This window comes from Sesamum indicum, linkage group LG6 (genome assembly GCF_000512975.1).
Source record: "Sesamum indicum cultivar Zhongzhi No. 13 linkage group LG6, S_indicum_v1.0, whole genome shotgun sequence".
NCBI classification, from domain to species: Eukaryota; Viridiplantae; Streptophyta; class Magnoliopsida; order Lamiales; family Pedaliaceae; genus Sesamum; species Sesamum indicum.
This window is the reverse complement of record NC_026150.1, coordinates 25,029,743-25,050,606: the sequence shown is the minus strand read 5'-3', so window position 1 is coordinate 25,050,606 and position 20,864 is coordinate 25,029,743. Positions and strand designations below refer to the sequence as shown.

At 37.2% G+C, this 20,864-nt stretch overlaps 1 protein-coding gene and 1 long non-coding RNA gene across 3 annotated transcripts; one reads left to right on the top strand and one right to left on the bottom strand.

Annotated features, from left to right (window-relative positions):
* LOC110012081 lies at window positions 3,217–6,109 on the top strand. 2 transcript variants are annotated; one of them, XR_002287180.1, is made up of 3 exons: window positions 3,217–3,370; window positions 4,386–5,497; window positions 5,691–6,109. It is a non-coding gene; the product is annotated as an uncharacterized LOC110012081 (long non-coding RNA). The 2 variants fall into 2 exon arrangements; XR_002287179.1 differs by having other exon boundaries at window positions 4,386–5,614.
* Window positions 6,848–20,487, bottom strand: LOC105165795. Its single transcript, XM_011084930.2, is given in 13 exon segments — window positions 6,848–7,270; window positions 7,584–7,821; window positions 11,387–11,497; window positions 13,269–13,336; window positions 13,435–13,548; window positions 13,873–13,967; window positions 14,729–14,827; window positions 14,922–14,982; window positions 16,113–16,288; window positions 16,822–16,829; window positions 18,292–18,380; window positions 18,382–19,627; window positions 20,293–20,487. Coding segments are annotated over 12 exon segments (2,397 nt in total). The 5' UTR covers window positions 19,609–19,627; window positions 20,293–20,487; the 3' UTR covers window positions 6,848–7,159.

The window sequence follows — 20,864 nt, the reverse complement described above, 5'->3', positions numbered from 1 at the left end:
TGAGGAAGAAAAAATAGAAAACATTAAGGAGACTGATGTGGAAAACACTACACAACTTGAAGTCCCTATACAACTTAGAAGGTCAAGCAAAACTATAACCAAACTTGCTTGGATGGAAGATTTCATTTGTAATGCTGCTGACAATGTACATTTACCTGCTAATGTTACTCTAACACATAAATATAGTTGCTTCGTGGATAGTTTGTTGTCTCTGCAGGAGCTCAGAAACTTCTCAAAAGCACAAGAAAAGGCAGAATGGAGAGAGGCAATGCAACAAGAGATAAGTTCACTTGAAAAAAACAGAACCTAGGAAATTTCATCCTTGCCACAAGGTAAGAACACTGTAGGTTGTAAGTGGATATATAAGGTTAAACTTAAACCAGATGACTCTTTAGAAAGATGCAAAGCAAGTCTAGTAGCTAAAGGATATAGTCAGATTGAGGGAGAAGATTACAGTGACTGCTTTGCACCTGTAGCAAAGCCAGTCACTGTAATGTTATTCCTAGAAATAGCTGCAACAAAGAATTGGCCATTACATCATTTAGATGTAAATAATGATTTTCTCCATGTTACATTAGATGAAGACATATACATGGATGCTCCAAAGGGCTATGAACTCCAGCAGGTAGGGTTTGCAAGTTAAAGAAATCTTTATATGGTTTAAAACAAGCCTCAAGGCAATAGAACCATGAATTTACAAGTAAAATTACTGAGTATGGTTTTGTGCAATCAGTGTATGATCATTGCCTTTTTACTAAAAAGAAAGGTTTAGAATTTATTGCACTTCTAGTATATGTTGATGATTTTCCTGTCACAACCTCCACAGAGAACCTTATACAGGAGGTTAAAGGATATCTACATTATCTCTGCACCATAAAAGACTTAGGGGCAGTAACATATTTCTTAGGTCTTGAGATAGCAAGATCATCTAGAGGGCTTATTATAACTCAAAATAAGTACACTACTGACATAATCAAAGACACTGGATTGTAAAGGGAAAAACTGCCACTACTCCTCTACCTGCATGACTTAAACTCTCTTCAGAAACAGGTGGACAACTAAAGAATCCATCCAGTTACAGGAGATTGATTGGAAGGCTATTATACCTTAGCTTCACAAGGCCAGACATATGCCATGCTGCTCAGCAACTTAGCCAATATCTCCAGCATCCTTGCCAGCAACATTTTGATGCAGCAATGCATCTTGTAAGATACTTGAAGGTCAACCCCTCAACAGAACTATTCTTTCCTTGAGATAACAGTTTTGAACTCAAAGCATATTGTGATACGGATCGGGCAACATGCCAAACAACAAGGAGATCATTGACAGGCTTCTGCATATTTCTAGGAGGAAGCCCAAGTTTATAGAAAATCAAAAAGCAAACAACGGTGGCTAGATCATCTGCAGAGGCTGAGTACAAAAGCATGGCAATAACAACATGTGAGATTACATTGGTAATGTATTTACTTAGTGATATGGGAGTTTCAGTGCAAAAACCAATTCCTTTCTTTTGTGATAATAAGGCTACATTGCACATCACAGTCAATCCGGTGTTCCTTGAGAGGGCAAAACACTTAGAAATTTATTGTCATGTGGTCAGGGACAAGTACAAAGAAAGCATTATTCAGCCAACATATATAGTTTCTAAGCAGCTAATAGCTAACATTTTCACAAAATCGTTGGCTGGCTCGATTTTCCTCCATTTAAAGTCCAAGTTAGCCTTAGTCACAGCTATCCCACGCCCAACTTGTTGGGGGGGGGGGGGGGGGGGGGGGGGAAAAAAAAGTGAATCATGGAGAGAGGGCATATTAGTCAATTAACTGAAGAATGAGGTCTATGAGCCTGTGGTACGGCACTTCCCATACTATATATAAGCGATACTATATTCTCTCTAAAGAGAGATGAGCGGCAGTGGCAGGGGCAGGGGCAGGGGGGGGGGGGGGGGGGGGAGGGGTGCTGAAATACAACAGTAAAACATGGAGCTACACAGCTGAAGGAATAACAGTGTATATACAGAGTGGAATACTTACAAAAAGAAGAAGAAAACGAAGTTGCTGTATATTTTCACTTCACGTATAAAAGTGTATTTTTTGTTGTTGCGGTTTTTGGTATACATTGATTAGTTAGTTAGTTTTCCTTTCTTTTCTTTTTTTTTTCTTTCATATTTAAATAAGTGAACATACAGCTACCATACACAATCTTCTTCCTTGCTATCATTTTTTTGAAATATAGAACAGAGAAATGGCTTCTTGGATTCCTTCTCTTTATTCTTCAGATTATTAATATATTATTTTGAGATTATAAGTCGTTGTATTTACTACTATTAGCACCAGAACAAGATAATAATTATTTTAAAAATAAAAAGTCTAACTCTTATGTCGACTTTATAGTACACAACTCTCGCAATTCTTGAATTTTTCACAAGTTCAAGAATACTAAATATAATTTTTTAAATTTATGAATAATTATATTAAATTTGAGTGGAAAAATGTAATTAACCCTTTAATAAATACAAAATTGAAAGTGGGTAGGTAGGTAGCTTGCAGAAGGAGGAAGGTAATATTGATTATGTATGTGGTAGAGTAGAGAAAAGGAATAAGGATAATAATAAAGAAGCATGATTGCATATGAAAGATGAGTAGTGGAGAAAATGAAAAGGGTGAAGGGTGGGGGGGTTTGACCAGCTTTGCTCCCTCTCTCCCTCCGCTAATGGATCATCAGTCTTCAAATCTTTAATGAATATATATATATGGTTGAGTAGAAAAGAAGGTACTCCATCCATACTACACCACATGCAAATCAACATGACACATGACAGTTGACACATGAACATGATGATGATGATATGCATCTCTCTCTTTAGATCTTCTTTTCTGCCTTTTTGTTGTTTCTAATTCCTTCTTTTTTGTTCCACCGTTGCTTTTCAATGAATGTAATGATGGGGAATCCATCCAACTTTGCAAGAAGAAGAACTAGAACATTCTTCCTTTCCATCAATCACTCACTGCCTCTTTCAGACATCATCAAAATGGAAAGTATTATGTTATTTTTATGCTCCTTTTTCATTAACTCAAATGGACTCAGTTAGTAGGCCCAACCCAATAATTGATCTTTAAATACCCAAATGTAACAATTATTGGGCTCATTACCATCCCAATATTGGGTTGGGGGTGGGCTGGCGTTTGTTTGGGCTCCCCCTCCACCTTATATACAGTTAGTGTATTTATTTAATTTAATAACAAGAAGAAAGAGTACAAATATGGAATTTGAGTGAGGACGGACGGACACACACACACACAGTCCATCAGCCATCTCTCCATCACCATAAACCCTTTCTTCTTCTTCCCAATCAACACACCCTACTGCCCAGGTATCCTTTTCTTCTTCTCCCTTCTCCATTTTTACTGCTCTTTCTGTTTCCTTTTTCTTTTCAATTTATCGGTTTTTCTTTTTCCTCACTTCATTTCCATGTGATCATCTCTGCAAACACCCCATCCTTACTACATTTTTTTCTACACAATCCTATTACTCTGCCTAACAATTCCCAATTTTCTCTCAATCTTCTCTTGTTTGAATCTAGGCCTTTATATTTTTTCTGCAATCTTAACTCCGAACCCTAAGGCTTTGTGTTGGATCGAACCAATGACCAAGTATAAGAAACAAAAACACAAGTGCATCGCAAACCCCATTCCACTGCTTAGCTTTTACCACATAAGTACATGAACATGTTTGCCTTCCATGTCCAATAATTGCTATTTAGTGTGTTTGTTTGTTTGTTGCTGTTTAGCTTCAATATTTAAATGGTGTGGTCTAAATGAAAATCCATATATGATTCCACATCTTTTACCATTTTGACCACGTAATACTTAGAAATTCTTGATATTTAGAGACTAGAGTTGCATTCTGTGTCCTTATCTTTCCACTATTTTGCTCTACCATATCTTGATATTTAGCTTCCTTTTTAGTCCTTTGATTGTTGTCATTCATACACAGGTAGCTTTTCCTTTCTGGAACATTTTTCTATATTTGCAATTTTGCATGCACCCGTTTTACCTAAGGCTCCATATTAGAACCACTCAAATATCTTGTGGCAGAACATAGATTCACCACAATATATCCAGTTATTATCCTTTTTCTGCCCTTTTCACTGCAATATGATTAAGCATGCTTCTACATGTACTTTGACCTCTGAGTGGTGCATGATACATGTCTTACTCATTTTGACACAGCTAATGTGATGTGGACAACTTTAACTCAGTAAATTTGATATTCCTTTACTTGGGTCCCTTGCTGCTTGCGTTTCTTATGTACCGTATGCTCTAATTTGAAGGTTTGGGTCATTGTCTTTTGTGGAAATTGTGACCATGGCCTTTTTGCTATTTAAGAGCGCAGTTGGTACCCAAGTCCTTGCCCATTTGATGTGTGCTAAGAGTCAAGCATGTCTGGCAATCGGACTTTCGTAGAGGAGGAAGCTTCTTCTGGATCAGGAGATGAGGCAAACATGTTAGATGGGCAAAATAAGAATCAGTCTATGATCCCTCATTCAGGTAGGCGTAAGAGAAGTCGCAAGGCAACAAGTGATGCTATTGTTGATGCTATGTTGGAAATAGCTGCAGCTTCAAAAATGAGGGCTGCTGCAATCATGAGGAATGAGGAGCGTTTTACTATAAGCAAATGCATAAGAGTATTGGATGAGATGCAAGGTGTTGATCAAACTCTCTATTTTTACGCTTTGGATTTATTTGAAAATCCCTCAGCGAGAGAAACTTTCATTTCGCTTAAAGCTGAGAGACGGTTGGCATGGTTGCAGGGAAAGTTTAGAGCCTCCTCAAGTGTGGTAGCTGGAGGAGTTTGATGTGCTCTGTGCTCTTTCCTAATGAGTCCTTCATTTTTCTAAAATCTGTATTGCCTCTAGCGAGGTTTTTTGGATCTTTGGCCCCTGTACTTAGTTTGACATTGTGGTCAAAGATTTTATACCCATGCTTTATGATTTAACTGTGTTTCTAGCTACTTCTTATTTTTTTATTGTTTTCGCTATATGAAATTATTTTTTGGATTTATGGTGTGAACTGTTGGTGCAAAATCAACATAATCATGTAGTCTTTTGTCGTGCATGCCCATTTTTCAGCGTCTAGTTGTACAGATTACTGATTGCCATGGATGACTGACATAAGATGGAGCTAGTTGCAGCTGCTGCTGGCTGCAATATTAAAAGGTATTAGAAGGCACCCAGCTTCATTACTGAAGTTCTCAATGCTTATGACAAGTTGTGCCTGGAAAAGTTATAGACAAGCATGTAGAGAGGCATGCAGCATGATACGGCAGGAAAAGTTATAGACAAACATGTATTCCATAAGTGACACTCTTAAAGAGAGACATGCAACGTGACGCAACAGGTCTCATGAAGAGGGATTGCTTGACTAGGTCTTGAATATTGCTGGCCGCATGAACATAAGCTAGCGATACAAGAGTGAATTCGGTGTTTTGCGGGAAAGCAGTAAGTAGGCATTTTGATAATGTACAAGTTACTTTTTGCACAAGGTTTTGTCAGCTGCCGACTCTCATGATTCCATAGAAGATCCTCCAAAGCACTAGATCCTACCCATATTTTGAGGTCAACATCTGAATGTTTATGCTTTCCATATATGTAGAGATTATGTTTCATTAGTTACATGTTCTTTCCTCTTTAGGACGGGTTTGCAGCAGTAGACGGGATGAATATACCTGCCCAGGTTCCAGGAAAAGATCAATTCATTTCATGTATCCTAGGTGGAAATGCTCAGCTGCAGATTCACACATTTCAAGAGCTGTTCTTAGCGACCCCGACAAAACTTCCTTCAAGTTCCTGAAAGGTAGAGGTCAAATGCAGAGTCAATTGAACATCGTGCATGCATGTATATTTCCTTCGTTTCTTCCCCCAAATGTCATGATGATCTATAGTATGATGCATGTATACTAACAGTTGATGGGGCAGGAAATTATATCTTCCCTGATCTGGGTATGGTAATATGGTTGAATTTATTGCTCAATGTGAAGTAGTTGGTTATCACATCCATGACTGTAGAGGTGCTAATCTTTTACCAAAGAATGCAAAGGAACTATTTGATCACTTGTCTCTCATCTTTAAGAAATGTCTTTAGGGAGTCTATGAACACGCTGGAAGGAGAGTTTGCCATTTCAAAGTTCCTCATTATTCTTTTTACTGTGGTAACTACACAAATCATATCAACGCAAGAAAAAAATCTGTTTGTTTAACAGCATTGAGGCGGAATAAAATAGGAGCCAATTGGTCTTGATGAGCAGTGTGATCTACTGCAGTTTCTTCGCAGGATTATGTTTGGGATGCCTAAATGGTTTACTTTGTATTTTCTCCTTTTCCATTGTGGTTTGGTTCAATGAAGAAGTTGGATTTTACAAGGATTTTAAGTGATCATATGTTTAAGGGCATTACCTGGTTCATACGTTGAGCCGCAGAAGCAAGTTCGGCTGATTCTCTTATTTATTCTGCCGGTGGAGTCCTAGTCCACAAAATAATTTGGATATATTAACAACCGCCAAAAATTCTTGGTTTCTGTCCCGCTCTTTTTCTTTTTCTTTTTTTAAAATTATTTTAACACAAGTTTGAGTTGCCTTTGGTGGTGCGCCTAAACCAAGGTTTTCAATTCGTACTTCTTGCCCTTGGTGGTCTCCAGGGAGGTTACTCATCGTCCTCACTAAACTGATTACATGCAGTTGCACGGCCACCCAACATGTGGTCTTGTAGATAACGACGAGTTTATAAAAAAAAGTGCGCACTGAATACATCATAGGTACAATGAACCCTAACTTCTAGATAAGGAAATGTAAATGAGCCAACAATATTTTGATAAATTAAGATAACCGTCACTTGTACACAACTACTAATGTAGCAACACTCTGCAAGCCTTATGCTACATACACATGGATCAGGTATCAAACAGCACATGATGCTACATACACACGGATCAGGAATCAAACAGCACATACAAACATAAATAACACAACAGCAAGATACCATCCATGTTATCTCAAATCCACACTCTAGTTCCAAGTATATCATAGTTCAAATACTAGTTCACACCATTAGCTTCTCTCATAAATATGTCCAACAAGAAACAGGAGGGGCAAATTCAAATCTAGCCTAATTTGGGGAAAGAAAATGTGCCCGAGCAAGATGATATTCTCTCCCAGCAATCCAAGCACCTGTTTGCGACCATGATATGTCATCCCATTCCAGATTATCCTCCAAAACCTGGGCCATTCAGAGTGCAGTTCAAAGAAATTGGTGTAAGAATAAGATAATATATACTTCTCCACACGTCTTCCCCACCCAGAAAAAGGTCAGTCATCAAATTCGTTCCATACGACCATCGAATTTGAGGATCCAAAAGAATCAATGAATTCAACATATCAGTTTGCATTTCTCAGAACGTAACAAGGAGGGGATATTGAAAAGTGGAGGTGGTAGAACAACTTCAACAACATAAGAAACAAGGACTCTGTCATGTGAAGAAAAGAGCACTGTATTCTACATCTGCATCAAGGGAACAGGCAGGGAAGCTTACCTCAACATGTTCAAGAGGCAGTGGGATCCCAATACTCTGCATAATTTTTTGCGGAAGGGGTCTCCTACAGCAAGACCATCGGAATGTATCCACCATACTGTTTTCACCATCCACCGCATTTCTTTCACCATTAGTAAGATGTGAATTGTAAATTTGAGTTCTTCCATTTTCACCTCCATGTGCATGAGGTGCAGTAGCAGCTTTGATCACCTTCTCTCCATTAAAGCAAAGCTCATACCTAAAGATGGCTTGATTAAGATTAGGATGAAGAAGTGAGGGAAAATGATTTTCATTTTCATGTTTTTCACAAAAAGTTTCTCCACAAAAATGACTGAAACCCAAAGCAAATATGATAACCACCCTGCAAACATAATACAAAAGTGCAGCACTATCCAGCCACATGAATCATTTCAATGATCTCATTATATATTGGAAAAATGCAACACAGTATTATATCAGCTCATTTATACATATACTGGAAAATCTAGTCATCCAAAGGCAAATTTTAAAATCTTTTTATGTCGTTCTTCTGCTTAATCTCCTATGGAAGACTCTGATACCTAGAGTAAATAATTGTAGTAGAATATTGATGTAGGACAACTACTAAAAACTGAACATATTACCCTATGCTAAAACTAAAGATTTCTAGAGAAAATATTCATTCAGTGATCAAAGGTGCCCATGTATCTATAGGCTTGTCCTAATAGAATTAAACTAGAAAACAAAATCCTACTCAATATAAACTATTATAAATATTCCTGTCTAAATATATATGATTTAATATACTTATTACTATCATATTCCGCGTCAAATATTTATTTGCTTCAAAAAAACTAACTTCAGCCCTCGGTTTTTTGAACATCTGTTGAGTACTAGTTTCAGTTGTTGCACAAAGTTTTATTCTTGGGATCATTGTGCAGCACTTTAGAATCAGGTCAAGCTCCTGAAACAACCAATAATCCCATCACTGCAACAAATAACAACCAACAAACATTCCTCATAGCTCATTTATCAACACAAACTTCTTAGGAGGGGCAGCTTAAGAGTGGGGTTTTCCCAAAACCATTAAAACTCCTCGTAGGCCCCTTCAGATTATGTGGTCATGGTAGTTACAATTACCTCGCAACACATGTGTTGCCAATAGCTTACACCTACCCAACTCACAATGGCGATGAGCTAACAGTGTCAAACCACTCTAAGAACAAGGGACTTATATCCTAATAAGTCGCCCTCAATAAAACCTTAAGAATTGTGACAAAATTTCATCCACAAGTGTGGTGATTGTGGCAGACATATAGAGCTTAAAGGTCTGTAAAACAGTTCAAGAAGGTTGGATCTGAGAGTTGAGAAATGGAATATGGAGATGGACAGGAAAATTGTAAGAATATATAAAATTATGAAGAGATGGCAATAACCCAGAAAAAAGTGCCTCAAGATCTACTCAGATGTACTTTCACTTGGACCAACTACTCAAATCATAGACAACATGACACAAAGTTAATTAAAATAATAATTTTCAGAAAACCCTCTAAGATCCAGATGCTACCGCCCCAAAGGTTTTCCATCTTGCCACTCAGGCTCCTGCTCCTACAACCTTTTTTGTGACTTAGGTTTTAGCATCTCCACCCACACTAAAACACCCTTTCTCAGAGTTTCTTTACTTCTCAACAAGTCTACGTTTCAGTGATACAGATGTGCATGTGCAAAAAACAGAAAACAGGGATGTGTTTCTAACTGAAAAGGGAAGGGAATGAGATATGTACATTCACCATTTCCATATTCAGGATTTGAAGAAATTATTAATGACTGTTCTAGGATTGCTATTCTAGATAGTGCAATTTAATTATAATTTTATTGTCTGTCATTAACTTTTTATAGTTCAACTAAGTTTTTTAAATATACATCTTTAGTTCATAAATTAGATAAATTATGGGTCACCGGTCACACTCTCCTAGCTAAAATATAAAGTCCAACTACCTTAGTTTTTGTTAATATTGTCCATAATTTATAATTTAATCATACCCAAGCTTCAAACCATTTGCTTCCACCCAGTTTCTCCAACTGCTTCATCACTATTGATATTTAAACTCCACAATTTTGCTTAATCCTGTTCAAGTTCAGATTAATTTTTCACCAATTCAGATAATCATAGTAAAACAACAATAAATTAAGACTAACAAAATTTTTTAGCACTTCAAATTCAGAATGAAGCCGCACTTGGCTGCTTGCAAGTTTCACCACCAAAGTCACAAAATGAAAGGACAAATTCATAATCTCAGTTGCAAGATCTCCATAGCTCTCAACACCAAAACCCTAAAGTTGTCATGGTTATCTTTAATCAATTGAGGGTCCAACAGGATACCACATTAAGGTAGCTCCACCTTCCCCATCAAAGTTTCAAACTAATATTTCTAAATCCTCTATAAATTGTAAAAAGAAAAAGGGCAAAAGAAAAGGTATTTCTGTTCATTTTCGTGTCTAGTTTTAGAAGAGAGAGATGTGTGGTGATGGTAGTCTTGCGATGGTAATTCAGAAAAAGATGAGCTGATGAGACTCACCAATATTTCTTCTTTATTAAGCATTTGCAAGACATTTTTTTCCAAACAAACAAAATGGTAATTATACAGGGTAAACCCAGTTGGCAGAGGAAAAATAAACACCAAACCAGCCACTTTAATATCGTCAAGTCACCAGAATTATAGCTATAGTGCTTAACCCAGATATAGAAGGATGACACCGTTTGAGGAGGTGGGCACTCCAAACGACATCGTTTTGTAATGCTATGAGAAACCAGAAGGAAAAAAAAAAGTAGAAAACAGTAAAAAATTTCAACCATTCATCACATCCGCCGCATCTTATATATTGGTAATAAATAAACCTTAAAAAGAATCAGACATAAGGAACATTTTTTAAATCTAAAACGAAAATGGAGCATCAACATCAGATCTGCACACAAGATCCAGAGATGGGGGTGGTGGATGTTTGCAGATGGGAGCTTTGCAGGTTTGTTTGAGCGCAGGAGGTGCAGATGTGCACAGACAAACCAGCGCTCCATACCAAATCTAGAGATGGGGAGGGGATGGTTGCAGGTTGATAAGAGGCAGGGGGTTGATTTGGGCGAGGGTTCAGGTGATCGGCTTGTGGTGTGTAGTTTGGAGGATCTGGTTTAAGTTGAACAAAAATTAGAAAAGCGAGAATCTTCCAGCTGCAAAATGGAACTGGTAGACTAGAATTGGGGGAAGCAATAAGAAAGAAAAAGGAGGAAAATTATAAGTAAAAATGAGAAGGATACTTCACACAGACTAGGGGAAAGAACACCATCTAACTTAAAGTTATATTACCCTTTTCATTCTTATTACAGCAAATAATCATTTGAAGCAAGCATTAACTTCTCTTATTGAATATTATTGAAGTAGGAGATAATGATGAAATGTTAACTACCAAATCTGAGGTCGTCCGCCTAAATATAGGAGTAACCTTAAGAAAGTAGGTCAAGATATTTCTTGACACTTCCTGCCTACACCCAAAGCTGAAGTCTATTTACCGGGGAACTCCCAGGTGAAAGCCATTCGTAGAAAAGCTCACACCTAAAAGGATCTGACTCCATATATCAACATGATGATCCAGATCATGAAATAAATCAGTCCCAGTAATGTCAGACTATCAAAACAGCAAGTGCATTTAGCTTAGGACTTCAAAACAAAAAGGCCAGTCACACTAGTATAAAAAATGGATGTCAAAATCCCAATAGCTTGAAAATCTTCCGAAGGCTCAAAATCACATGATTCACTCAAGTTTGTTACCTGCGGGAATGAGTCTCAACATATAGCACTTCTCCCTTCTTCAAGCGTGCAGATGTAAAGAGGGACTTTTTTAGACCTTTGTCTGCAACAGCACTAATGCTGTATTTAAGCCTAGAATAAACCAGAAACAAGAATAAGGGGAAATATCAAACAAGAAATAGCAACGTACCAAAATAACAGGACCATGTGATGTTTGACAGTTTGAGTTGCATAACAAGAAGCAATACGTAGAAAAATAACCCCAAATTCCAAAACCATAAAAGATATCTCCAGATAAGATACCCAGAGGTGATTAGTTGATGGAAGTTCATGCACCTTAGCAAAAACAGCATATCAGTTATGCTTGAAGATGAGAAACACGTTTTTCGTTAAACCTCAGTTAATAAAAGTGATTACTAATAAACTTTTAGGCTCCATTCGGTCCCAAGGAAAATGGTAGAAAAAGAAAAATGACGACCACTAAAGTTACACAGTTACCGGATTGCACCAAATTCAAGGATAATAAATCCAGAAAGTCATGAATTCTATTAGAATTTTGGCTGTGCGTGCACAGCAAGGGAACAGAGTGCAAATACAGTATACCAAACTGGGTCCAGAAAAGGTCAGTCAACAAAAAATTCACCATGAGCATTTCTCATAGCAAACGTCAAATTAAAAATGCATGATTCTTTTTTTGGCATTTCACCCTTTCTTTTTTTACTTTTTGGTAATTTCTGTTTGATTCCCATAAAAAACCAAGGTAAGAAAAATTTAAATTTGAAGGAACATAAACAAAAATGAACTGAATTTATTAAAGAATACATCACCCACCTTAGATTCTATTGAATTGCAAGTTCCGGGAAAGGATCCAAATCCTATCCTTCTATTTTCAGTTTCTACGGTCATTAATTGCAAAAAGATAGATTAATAAAGTAAACCTCACCCTCGATTCAGATGTTTAAATTAGCATTTAATTGATAATGAAATTCAAATGACCTTTATCATTATACAAAAAACAATTCTCCTAGGAACTTCATACCATCAAAATCATTAAGATGCAGAAAAGTTACAAAATTTGCTCATTGTTGCAAAATCTGCTCATTCTAGTATTCTCCTATTAACTCATAATTCAGTTATTGTTACAAAATCCTTATTCCCCTCCTTTTCTTTTTCCTCTCTCTTTTTTTCTTTTTTTTTTTTTTTTTTTTGGGGGGTGGGGGGTCTTTCCTCTGATTTCGCATGGTAGTAGAGAGCCTTAGCAGACTGCTTCTCCAAATAAACATTAGTATATTGGTGTATTTTATTAGGCACACTATAAAGAGGATTTTTAGTATATTAAGACGAGTATTGCAAGAACTGAATTAAATTTTTTCCTTTTTTTGCCACTTCAGATATTCTGACCCTAGGATGATTTTTGAATATGGAAAATATAAAAGTAATAGCTTCATAAGAAGACAATTTGGTTAATGGTATAACCATCAAGAACCAAAAATAAAGTACCACTTCACAAATGAAGATAACATGTTAATAAATCAAGTCAGCATAGCAAAATCTTAAAAAGAGTAATGAAAATCAAATTCGAAAGGTAATCTCCACTGCATTGGTAGTATGTATTACAGATACAGAAAGCCAATCAATTAGTCAAATCATTACCAATATAAGATGGTTCTATCATACATTCTTTGCGTAACTTTCCTCAAAACAATTTTGCACCATGACACTAAAAGAGTATCTAGGAAGTGAAAAACAGATCATATGAATTGAATGGAACTGTCAATAGTTGAAGTGAGAACTACATGCCTTTGAAGAACTAAAGGGCTGCAATAATGCCACTACTGGATTATAAACAACAATAAGTTGCAAAAGATTAAGAAATGTGTGCTCAAAATATATGAAAACATACCAAGGCTCCATACAGAGATTGAACTGAATTGTCACTTCACGCACAAACCTTTGTTGGCGCAATGCATTCTAGAGAATGGGGGCGAAATGAGGGGTATGTTAATCAAACTCAATGACAATGAGCAAGGAAAGTGAAACATTCATAATCAGCATCACAAGGAAAATACCGAAGCTGCAGCCCTTGTAGTCATTGTGCGCTCCACAGCCACTGGAGCTAGAGTAGGCTCCATGGTTGATGAATGTGTTAGACAAGGTTCAAGATCAATAATTCCACCTCCTTTCTGGCACACATACAAAGATCAACAAGCATCATATAAATCAACAGTCAATAGTTTTCTCCTTCTCAAGGAACTAACAAAGAGTAGAAGATATATAAGAAGAAAATTCGATATAGGCCAACCATAGGCGAGAAGCAAAAAGCAGACAGAAAATTCTCTCCCGGGCGGGGGAGAGGGGGGGGAGGAAGCAAGGAAGCAGAAGCAATCCGTTTAACTGAGGCTTTCTAGTGGATGATAAGACTGGTAAAAGGAAAGCTGCAGTGATGGGGACTGGAGGATGGGTTGAAGTGAGAATAAGGCATTACTTGAAAAATATTGTTAACCAACCTTCACGATGCAACACCGCTCAACACGATAACTGCAACCAATCGCAGCTCCCCAAGCACGTGAACGAACATTATTCCTCAGTGTAGAAATGTAACCTTAAGAATTTAAATGAAATAGAGTCAACAATAACAGAGAATGTACATGCATAAAAAGAGAATATACACAAAGTTTACGCACTACTATCAAACACAAGTCAATTTCCTCATGCGTTCACACACTAAGATGCACTCACATAATAAAGTAAAGACATAACAGCAGCGTAATAATAGGTTCTCCAATGAATAAAGTACATATCATCGTAAAGAATGTACAAAACCAATGGGATGCAATTGCTGACTAAAACATTTTAAACATATGAAAAAGTTTCACCGCAGAATTTACATGATGAGATGCCTACAGATCAGAGTACAGAAAAACCATAGACATGTTTCTTCAAATAGAAAAGACCAAGTTGTCACAGTATCCCACAAGAAAAATCCTGTCCAGTTGTCATCTAAACCAAGGAAAACTGCACCATGAACAAGTTCATCTTGCAGCGAGGTGGCAAACCAAACTAAACAAATTTATTTCTATCATATACAGCTGAAAATTTGATATGTTTACGGATATCATATTAATTATATGGTCAGAGGCTGTAAACTTTATTTATTGATGTTAATTTGTTTTGGTAGAGCCACATCACGATGAACCACCAACCTTTTGGAAACTTTGAACAATATTTAAACCTATATTACCCCAGGGGGGAAAGGTTTATGTTTTCATGTATCAGATTACTCATTCAACCTTATGACAAATAGCTAAAATTTGTTTAAAACCATGGATTACTTCTTTAAAGACTGATATTTTTCAAACATACAATCTTGTGGAGGCAACACTCTGATTGTGGCCCGTAACTCCTGAGTAGCAGATGGAGGAGGAGAAGCAGTTGGGCGACAATAGCCTGTATGCATAAGAACTAAACAGCACAACATTATGTCAGTCAATGTTCCAAATTTTTCTAGATGGAGTCAGCAAATATATACTGCAACAAATATTGACACTATAGGTACCAGCCACCAAATCAGAGTCAACTGTGTACACATCTGTCCCCCATAGCTGCCCACCTCTTACCTGCCAAGGAGCATTTCAAGAACTCAAAAAAATGACACAGGAGGAATAACAAACAGGCATTCAAAAAATAATCCACATAGAAAGGGAAATATTCAAGGAAATCTCGATATCTTATCGGTCAATACAGTAAAGAAGAAAAAGTGTTGCAGATTTAGTCCGCACATGGATACTAGAGCCATGGTGCACCATAACTAACTATGCTTACATTGCTAATACAATGTTATCAGGACAACCTAGATAAGTAAAAAGGGAATAATGTAATGCAGGTTAGTGGAGTAACAAACTTTAACATACAATGGGAGGATAACAAGAGTGGGACCATCAGAACTATAAACGAAATTGCACAACTAAACAAAAGACCTTCACACTGGATCTCCAAGACAGATGAGACGAGGACTACAAAAGGAGTACTTTGACAAGGGAATAAAATTGAAACACGAGGCAGAATTAGGAAACTTATAATGGAGGATGGACAAGAAGCACACAACTTTTAAGTAATTAAAAGAATTGTGCTACACAATAGAGTTGCTCACAGAGACTTGGTGAAATTATGTTAAATCATACAAGAGGCAAAGTTCTGAGTAGCATTCACACAACCTTTGATACTGACCTTTGCATATGAGCTTGAGCCCCTTATTGGATCTTCTCAATTAATATTTGCCTTTACCAAAAACTAGTATACTTGTGGAAGTATAAGAAGCAGAGAGCAAATTTGAAACCAAAACTCCTTGAGTTTTATCCTTCCGGCAGGAATTAAGTTTTCTCCCAAAATTCTTACTTAAACTGAACTCCTTGGGGTAAAGCAGAATACAACACAGCAGATTCAGTTTAGATCAAATATTGCCTCTAAAACATAATTAAGGAATTCATTTAGTCGTAGTATAAAACCCATATATATGAAGTAAGAAAATCAGCTGTGGATGAATGAGCATATTATGACTGGTTCAAGCAGAAGCAGACTGAAGTTAAGGCATGTAAACAGCCAGATGCAATATCAGAAACCAGATAATTATAGCACAATTTCAAAATTCAGGCAGAGAGAGAAAAAAGTTCAAACAGAAAGATGGACCATATATAAACTTTAATTTGAAACAGCAACAGCAAAAGCAACTTATATATAATCATCTTACCTGACGATTAGTAGCAGTAACATGTTCAGCTGGTATGCGGATTTCCAAAGTAGGGCCATTCTGAGAGCCTTCGCATGCTTTATCAGCTTGCGATAGTTCATATTCCTTCCACAATTTTATGAGTTCTTGCATGCATTCACCAATTTTATAAACAACACAGGATACATCAGCCTTACCTGCAAATAAGCACCATGATTATAGTAGAAAGGAAAAAAAGAATTCATCTGGGCACCATTTGCCTAAAACATAAAGAGTGGGCCACCGATATCATATAGTTAATTTCAAAAAAAAATGGCTGCACCAAACAATTACCAAAATTAAACATACTGCAGATATATGAGAACAGGTAAACCTCTGATCAGACTGCTCATTGATTAACTTATAAATAGTCGGGACAAGGTGGAAACTAGAAGTTTCTATCATCATAGTGATCCAGGCAATGATGAAGTTACTTCATTGATCTTTTGAACACCAAAAATATGTTCATGTGAGCATATTCCGAAGTTAAATGTCAAAATCAAGAAACATATTAAGCAATAGAGCCAAAGTTTTCAGCTGCACTCAAGAAAGTCATACCACAGAAACAAAATGTTGCAAAAATAAAGTTCAGAGTGGTGTAGATCAGGCATCATAGAGGACAAAGGGGAAGAACTTCCCACTTCATAAACCAATCAAGACTCCAGCTTAACACAGCAATTCAAGGGCTTACCTTGTGTCCTGCAAAAATGTCAAAACACAAAAAGGTTAGGCACATCTTTGCAATCCAAATAATGGAAAGAGATCCCGTACATCAGAGCATTCAACATTTCACAAAGGACATAAACAACTAAGAAACTAGTAAGCAAAATATAAACAACATTTGATAAAAATGAATCGTGAAATTGTACTTACTAGGCCCAACCAATGGAAGGACTCAATTGTTTACACAACTATATGGATTAACCATCAATATCTCAGGTGCATGTGAGGGTAAAGCTAGAGGTTGAAAGAAAAAAGACAACTAGTTCACTCCATATAGGGGTAGATGTGCGGAAATCTAAAGTGTAAAAATCAGTTTCCAGGTCTTGTTTCCACAATTTTCAATTCTTCATCCATGAAGTGCAAGCCCCTTAAGAGGAAGAATGGCAGAAGAGAAGCAAAAACATACACCAATTGCCGAACAACATTAATTTCATTCCTACATTCTGACATCTGAACTTTGATAAAGAAGAATTGTAAATGACGTGATATTTATTTCACCTTAACCATTTTGGTTACCGATTAGAGGGCTTAAATTTAAACAAGAATCCCCTCAAGGCAGGGGATGGGGATGGGGATGGGGATGGGAATGGGGGGACAGTTACTCCGAGGAAGGAAAAAGAATTGATGGTAAATTAGACCTTTTCCCTTTGACTTATGAATATCTAATCTTCCCATCCCTTTTTGCTTATGGCCTGAGTTTCAACTTGGTCCTAATACCTTTAGTCGACCAAACACCTTCAAACCTTTTGATTTTGAATTCCTTTCCTAGATAACCTTAACCTCTCTAGACGAACTACCTTCATCTATCAATCTCACTCCTTTTCAGGGCTAGTATTTCACTTTAACAAAAAGATGTTTAATTTCATCCCCCTTAGTTCAGCTTTCAGAACACTTATTTAATGGGGTGAGGGTAATTCCTTTTTAAAAGAAAGGAAAAATATAGATAAGATGCACAAGGAAAACCAATCATCCATTGTTTATCATCAAGGTCTCCACTTACCCATAGCATGCTGCACCAGACCCCTTACAACTGAAAGAACTCTTATCTATAATTAAGAATCATTTTTAGCACCAAACCATTTAAGAAAAGCAAATTTCCGTAAATCCTTCATCGACGCATTTATGTAAAATATGAATGTTCCAATTTGTTTACATTTAAACTCATAAAGCGATACGTGAATCCAATACATAATCTCGTATGTCCCAACATGGTTTCGGCGTAATCCAAGCATCATGTCCCTCTTACAAGAAAATTTTCAGCCTTAAGAATACGAATGAAGGTCATTCTTTTTTATAGCAAGTTGATGCTATATGGACTAAACTGAGATGGAACCCAAATAAATAAGCATAAAACAAACAGGCATAATCATCTCTTTTCTCCGCATACAAAATGCACTTAGAATTCAACTTGTCAATAAAAATAAATAGATATATATACCCTTCATGATCATTGCTAGACGGCCTAAAACGCAGATCCCGGTTTCCCATTTGAGGACTACCTCTTGGCCGTAGCATCCTGTCCTTCGACATGCATACCAACCTCGTCAGATTCTTTTTCATGATACCTACTGCGTTTGTCAGGTCTTTCTGGTTCTACATCAGCATCTCTTTCCTTCTTCCTGTCTCTCACTTCCGCAACATTTTTCCATGCATCATGATCTTTCTTCTTTGGTTCTAGGTTTGAACATTCCTGTTCAACAGATTTTCCAGGAGTGTCTACCAGTTCCTTTTCATTGTGGGAAGCCTCTTTTTCAGAAACATTCCACAAATCCCTCTTCAAGTGATCCTTTTCCTTTTCATTTAGTTTATCCTTCTCTTTTGGAGGCTCTTTCTTTTCATTTCCCCACCTCTCAGACTCTCTGTCTTCCCGTACTACTTCTTTGTTCTCATTATTGCTACTGCCCAGTTGCAAGTTATTCCGGCGATCACTTCTTTCTTTATCCCTTTCCCCCCACTCCCAGTGCTTCACTTCTTTCCTCTTTCTATCTTTCTCTTTGAATTTGTCATCCCCTTTCATATCAACTCTATTTTCTCCAACTGCCTCACGAGCTTCTGTGAAGTCCCTATTCTCAACATGTAAACCTTCCTTCGCAGCATCAGCTGGGCCAAGCAAGCCAGTACGAGATGTGTGCCAAGTTTCCAAATTTCCTCCAGGAACATCAGTATATTGCTTTAGACGGTGCTGTTCTTTAATATCTTTCCAATTCAACTGGGTGTTACATCCACTGAAACCATCCTTATCCAGCTTCTCGTTGCCCTTGAGTTCAGAATATGCATCCCTTTCATGTTTCAGATCTTTACTATCATCAGCTCTGCTATCATATTTATCACATTTGGCAGTCTGCTGCAACTCCCTAGATTCAGGCTTCATGTCACGATTATCAACCTTAATCTCCTTGATACTGTCTTTTGAATCCCTTAACTCCATCCTGCTCTCTGAACCAACATGATCAGAGTGTGAATCAGTTGGTGTTGACACTCTGAACAGCATATTTGGCAGCAATGGTGACCTCCTGTCCGCATCACGAGGCTCATTACGTGGAACAATCTTTGGCAGCCGACCTTCCTGGCCCATATCATAGGAAGCATGGTAGTCATGCCTAGCTGATGCCAGGACCTTTCCACCAACACCAGAATATGTTCCTTGATCATCATGTGGGTACTTCAAAACAGAAGGATGGCTGTGGTTGCCACTACCACTAGCACCACCACTGCCACCATCTTCATGTAGCCTTTTGTTAGGTGTAGCACTCATGTTTCTTGAAATTAATCACCTAAAATTTAAAAAATAAAAATGTTAGAGCAATCAAATACTGGTAAGAATAAAAAAAAGTAATGAAAACGACATTTCCTATTCATATAGGGAAATTTCCCCTCTGAAACAAATCTTTTCAGCAGATTAGAGACACCAACACATGGTCAAAACCCTCATCAACAGCTCCTCCCCACCCCCCACCCCTACCCCTGGTCCCGGGAAACTGGAAAGCAAATCATAGAAAGAACTATTACACATTATGAGCTGCAAAAAATTCTACCAACCGCTCAGAAAATTGAAAGTGCCAGTGACAAGTGGTAGACAGAGCAAATGTTTACACGCCAAAATAATTATTTCGAATATCCTTATCTACAACAGCAACAATAATTACAGTAATACAATCTTACAAGAATTTTACCAAATCGGTGAAAAGAAGCTTCAAATTGGAAGAATGCAAGTGAAACAACGGTGCTAAAGTTTTCATTAAAAACAAATGTAGAAGGTTGCCAGGGTTCTGCATGCAGTTGAAAAATGAAAATAGGCCTTGATTTTCAACGTCGTCAATGACCAATTAAACAAATTCAAGTTACGATCAATGCACACCCAGAACACGAGGAATTGAACAGGAATTTTGCATTCATAATAGAAGAAAAAAATAAAAAGACAAAAAGTGGAGCATTTTACCTCTTTAGGCGGTGCTTGTGGGCAAAGAACCCTATCGAGAGTGAAGGGGTTTTGAGAATGAAATTGAGAAGAGCGTTTGTTGTGATTTGGGTGAATTTATAATGCATGAGGTGTCAACTGATAGTCTAATATACCTCGTAACGCTCGTTAATTGCTCCGACCAGGTCCGCCTCTCCAAGTTCACCCAATACTAGATATTGATCCGTGGGTTGCACGGGCATATAATCAATTTTTTTTATTTTTTTATAAAAAACCATATTTATTTTCTATTTAATGTATTTTTTATATAATTTAAATTTTAGTTTAAGAAAAAAAAGAGAAGTCACTATTATTTTAAAAAAAAAAATCATCCATCAAACTAGCTATTGGAAATTTGGCCCATGTCCCTAGCCTAAGCCCATTGTTAACCCAAGCCTTGTACTAGAAAGATTTTGCCCACCACTTTGATCCAGCCCATCTATCTAACCAGATTGTATCTATTTATATGTAATTTTACTCGAACGGATTATTTCCAAACTCTAACCTTAATATTCTTCGGCCTCTTTCTCTTCTCTCTCTCGGGTTCTTCCACC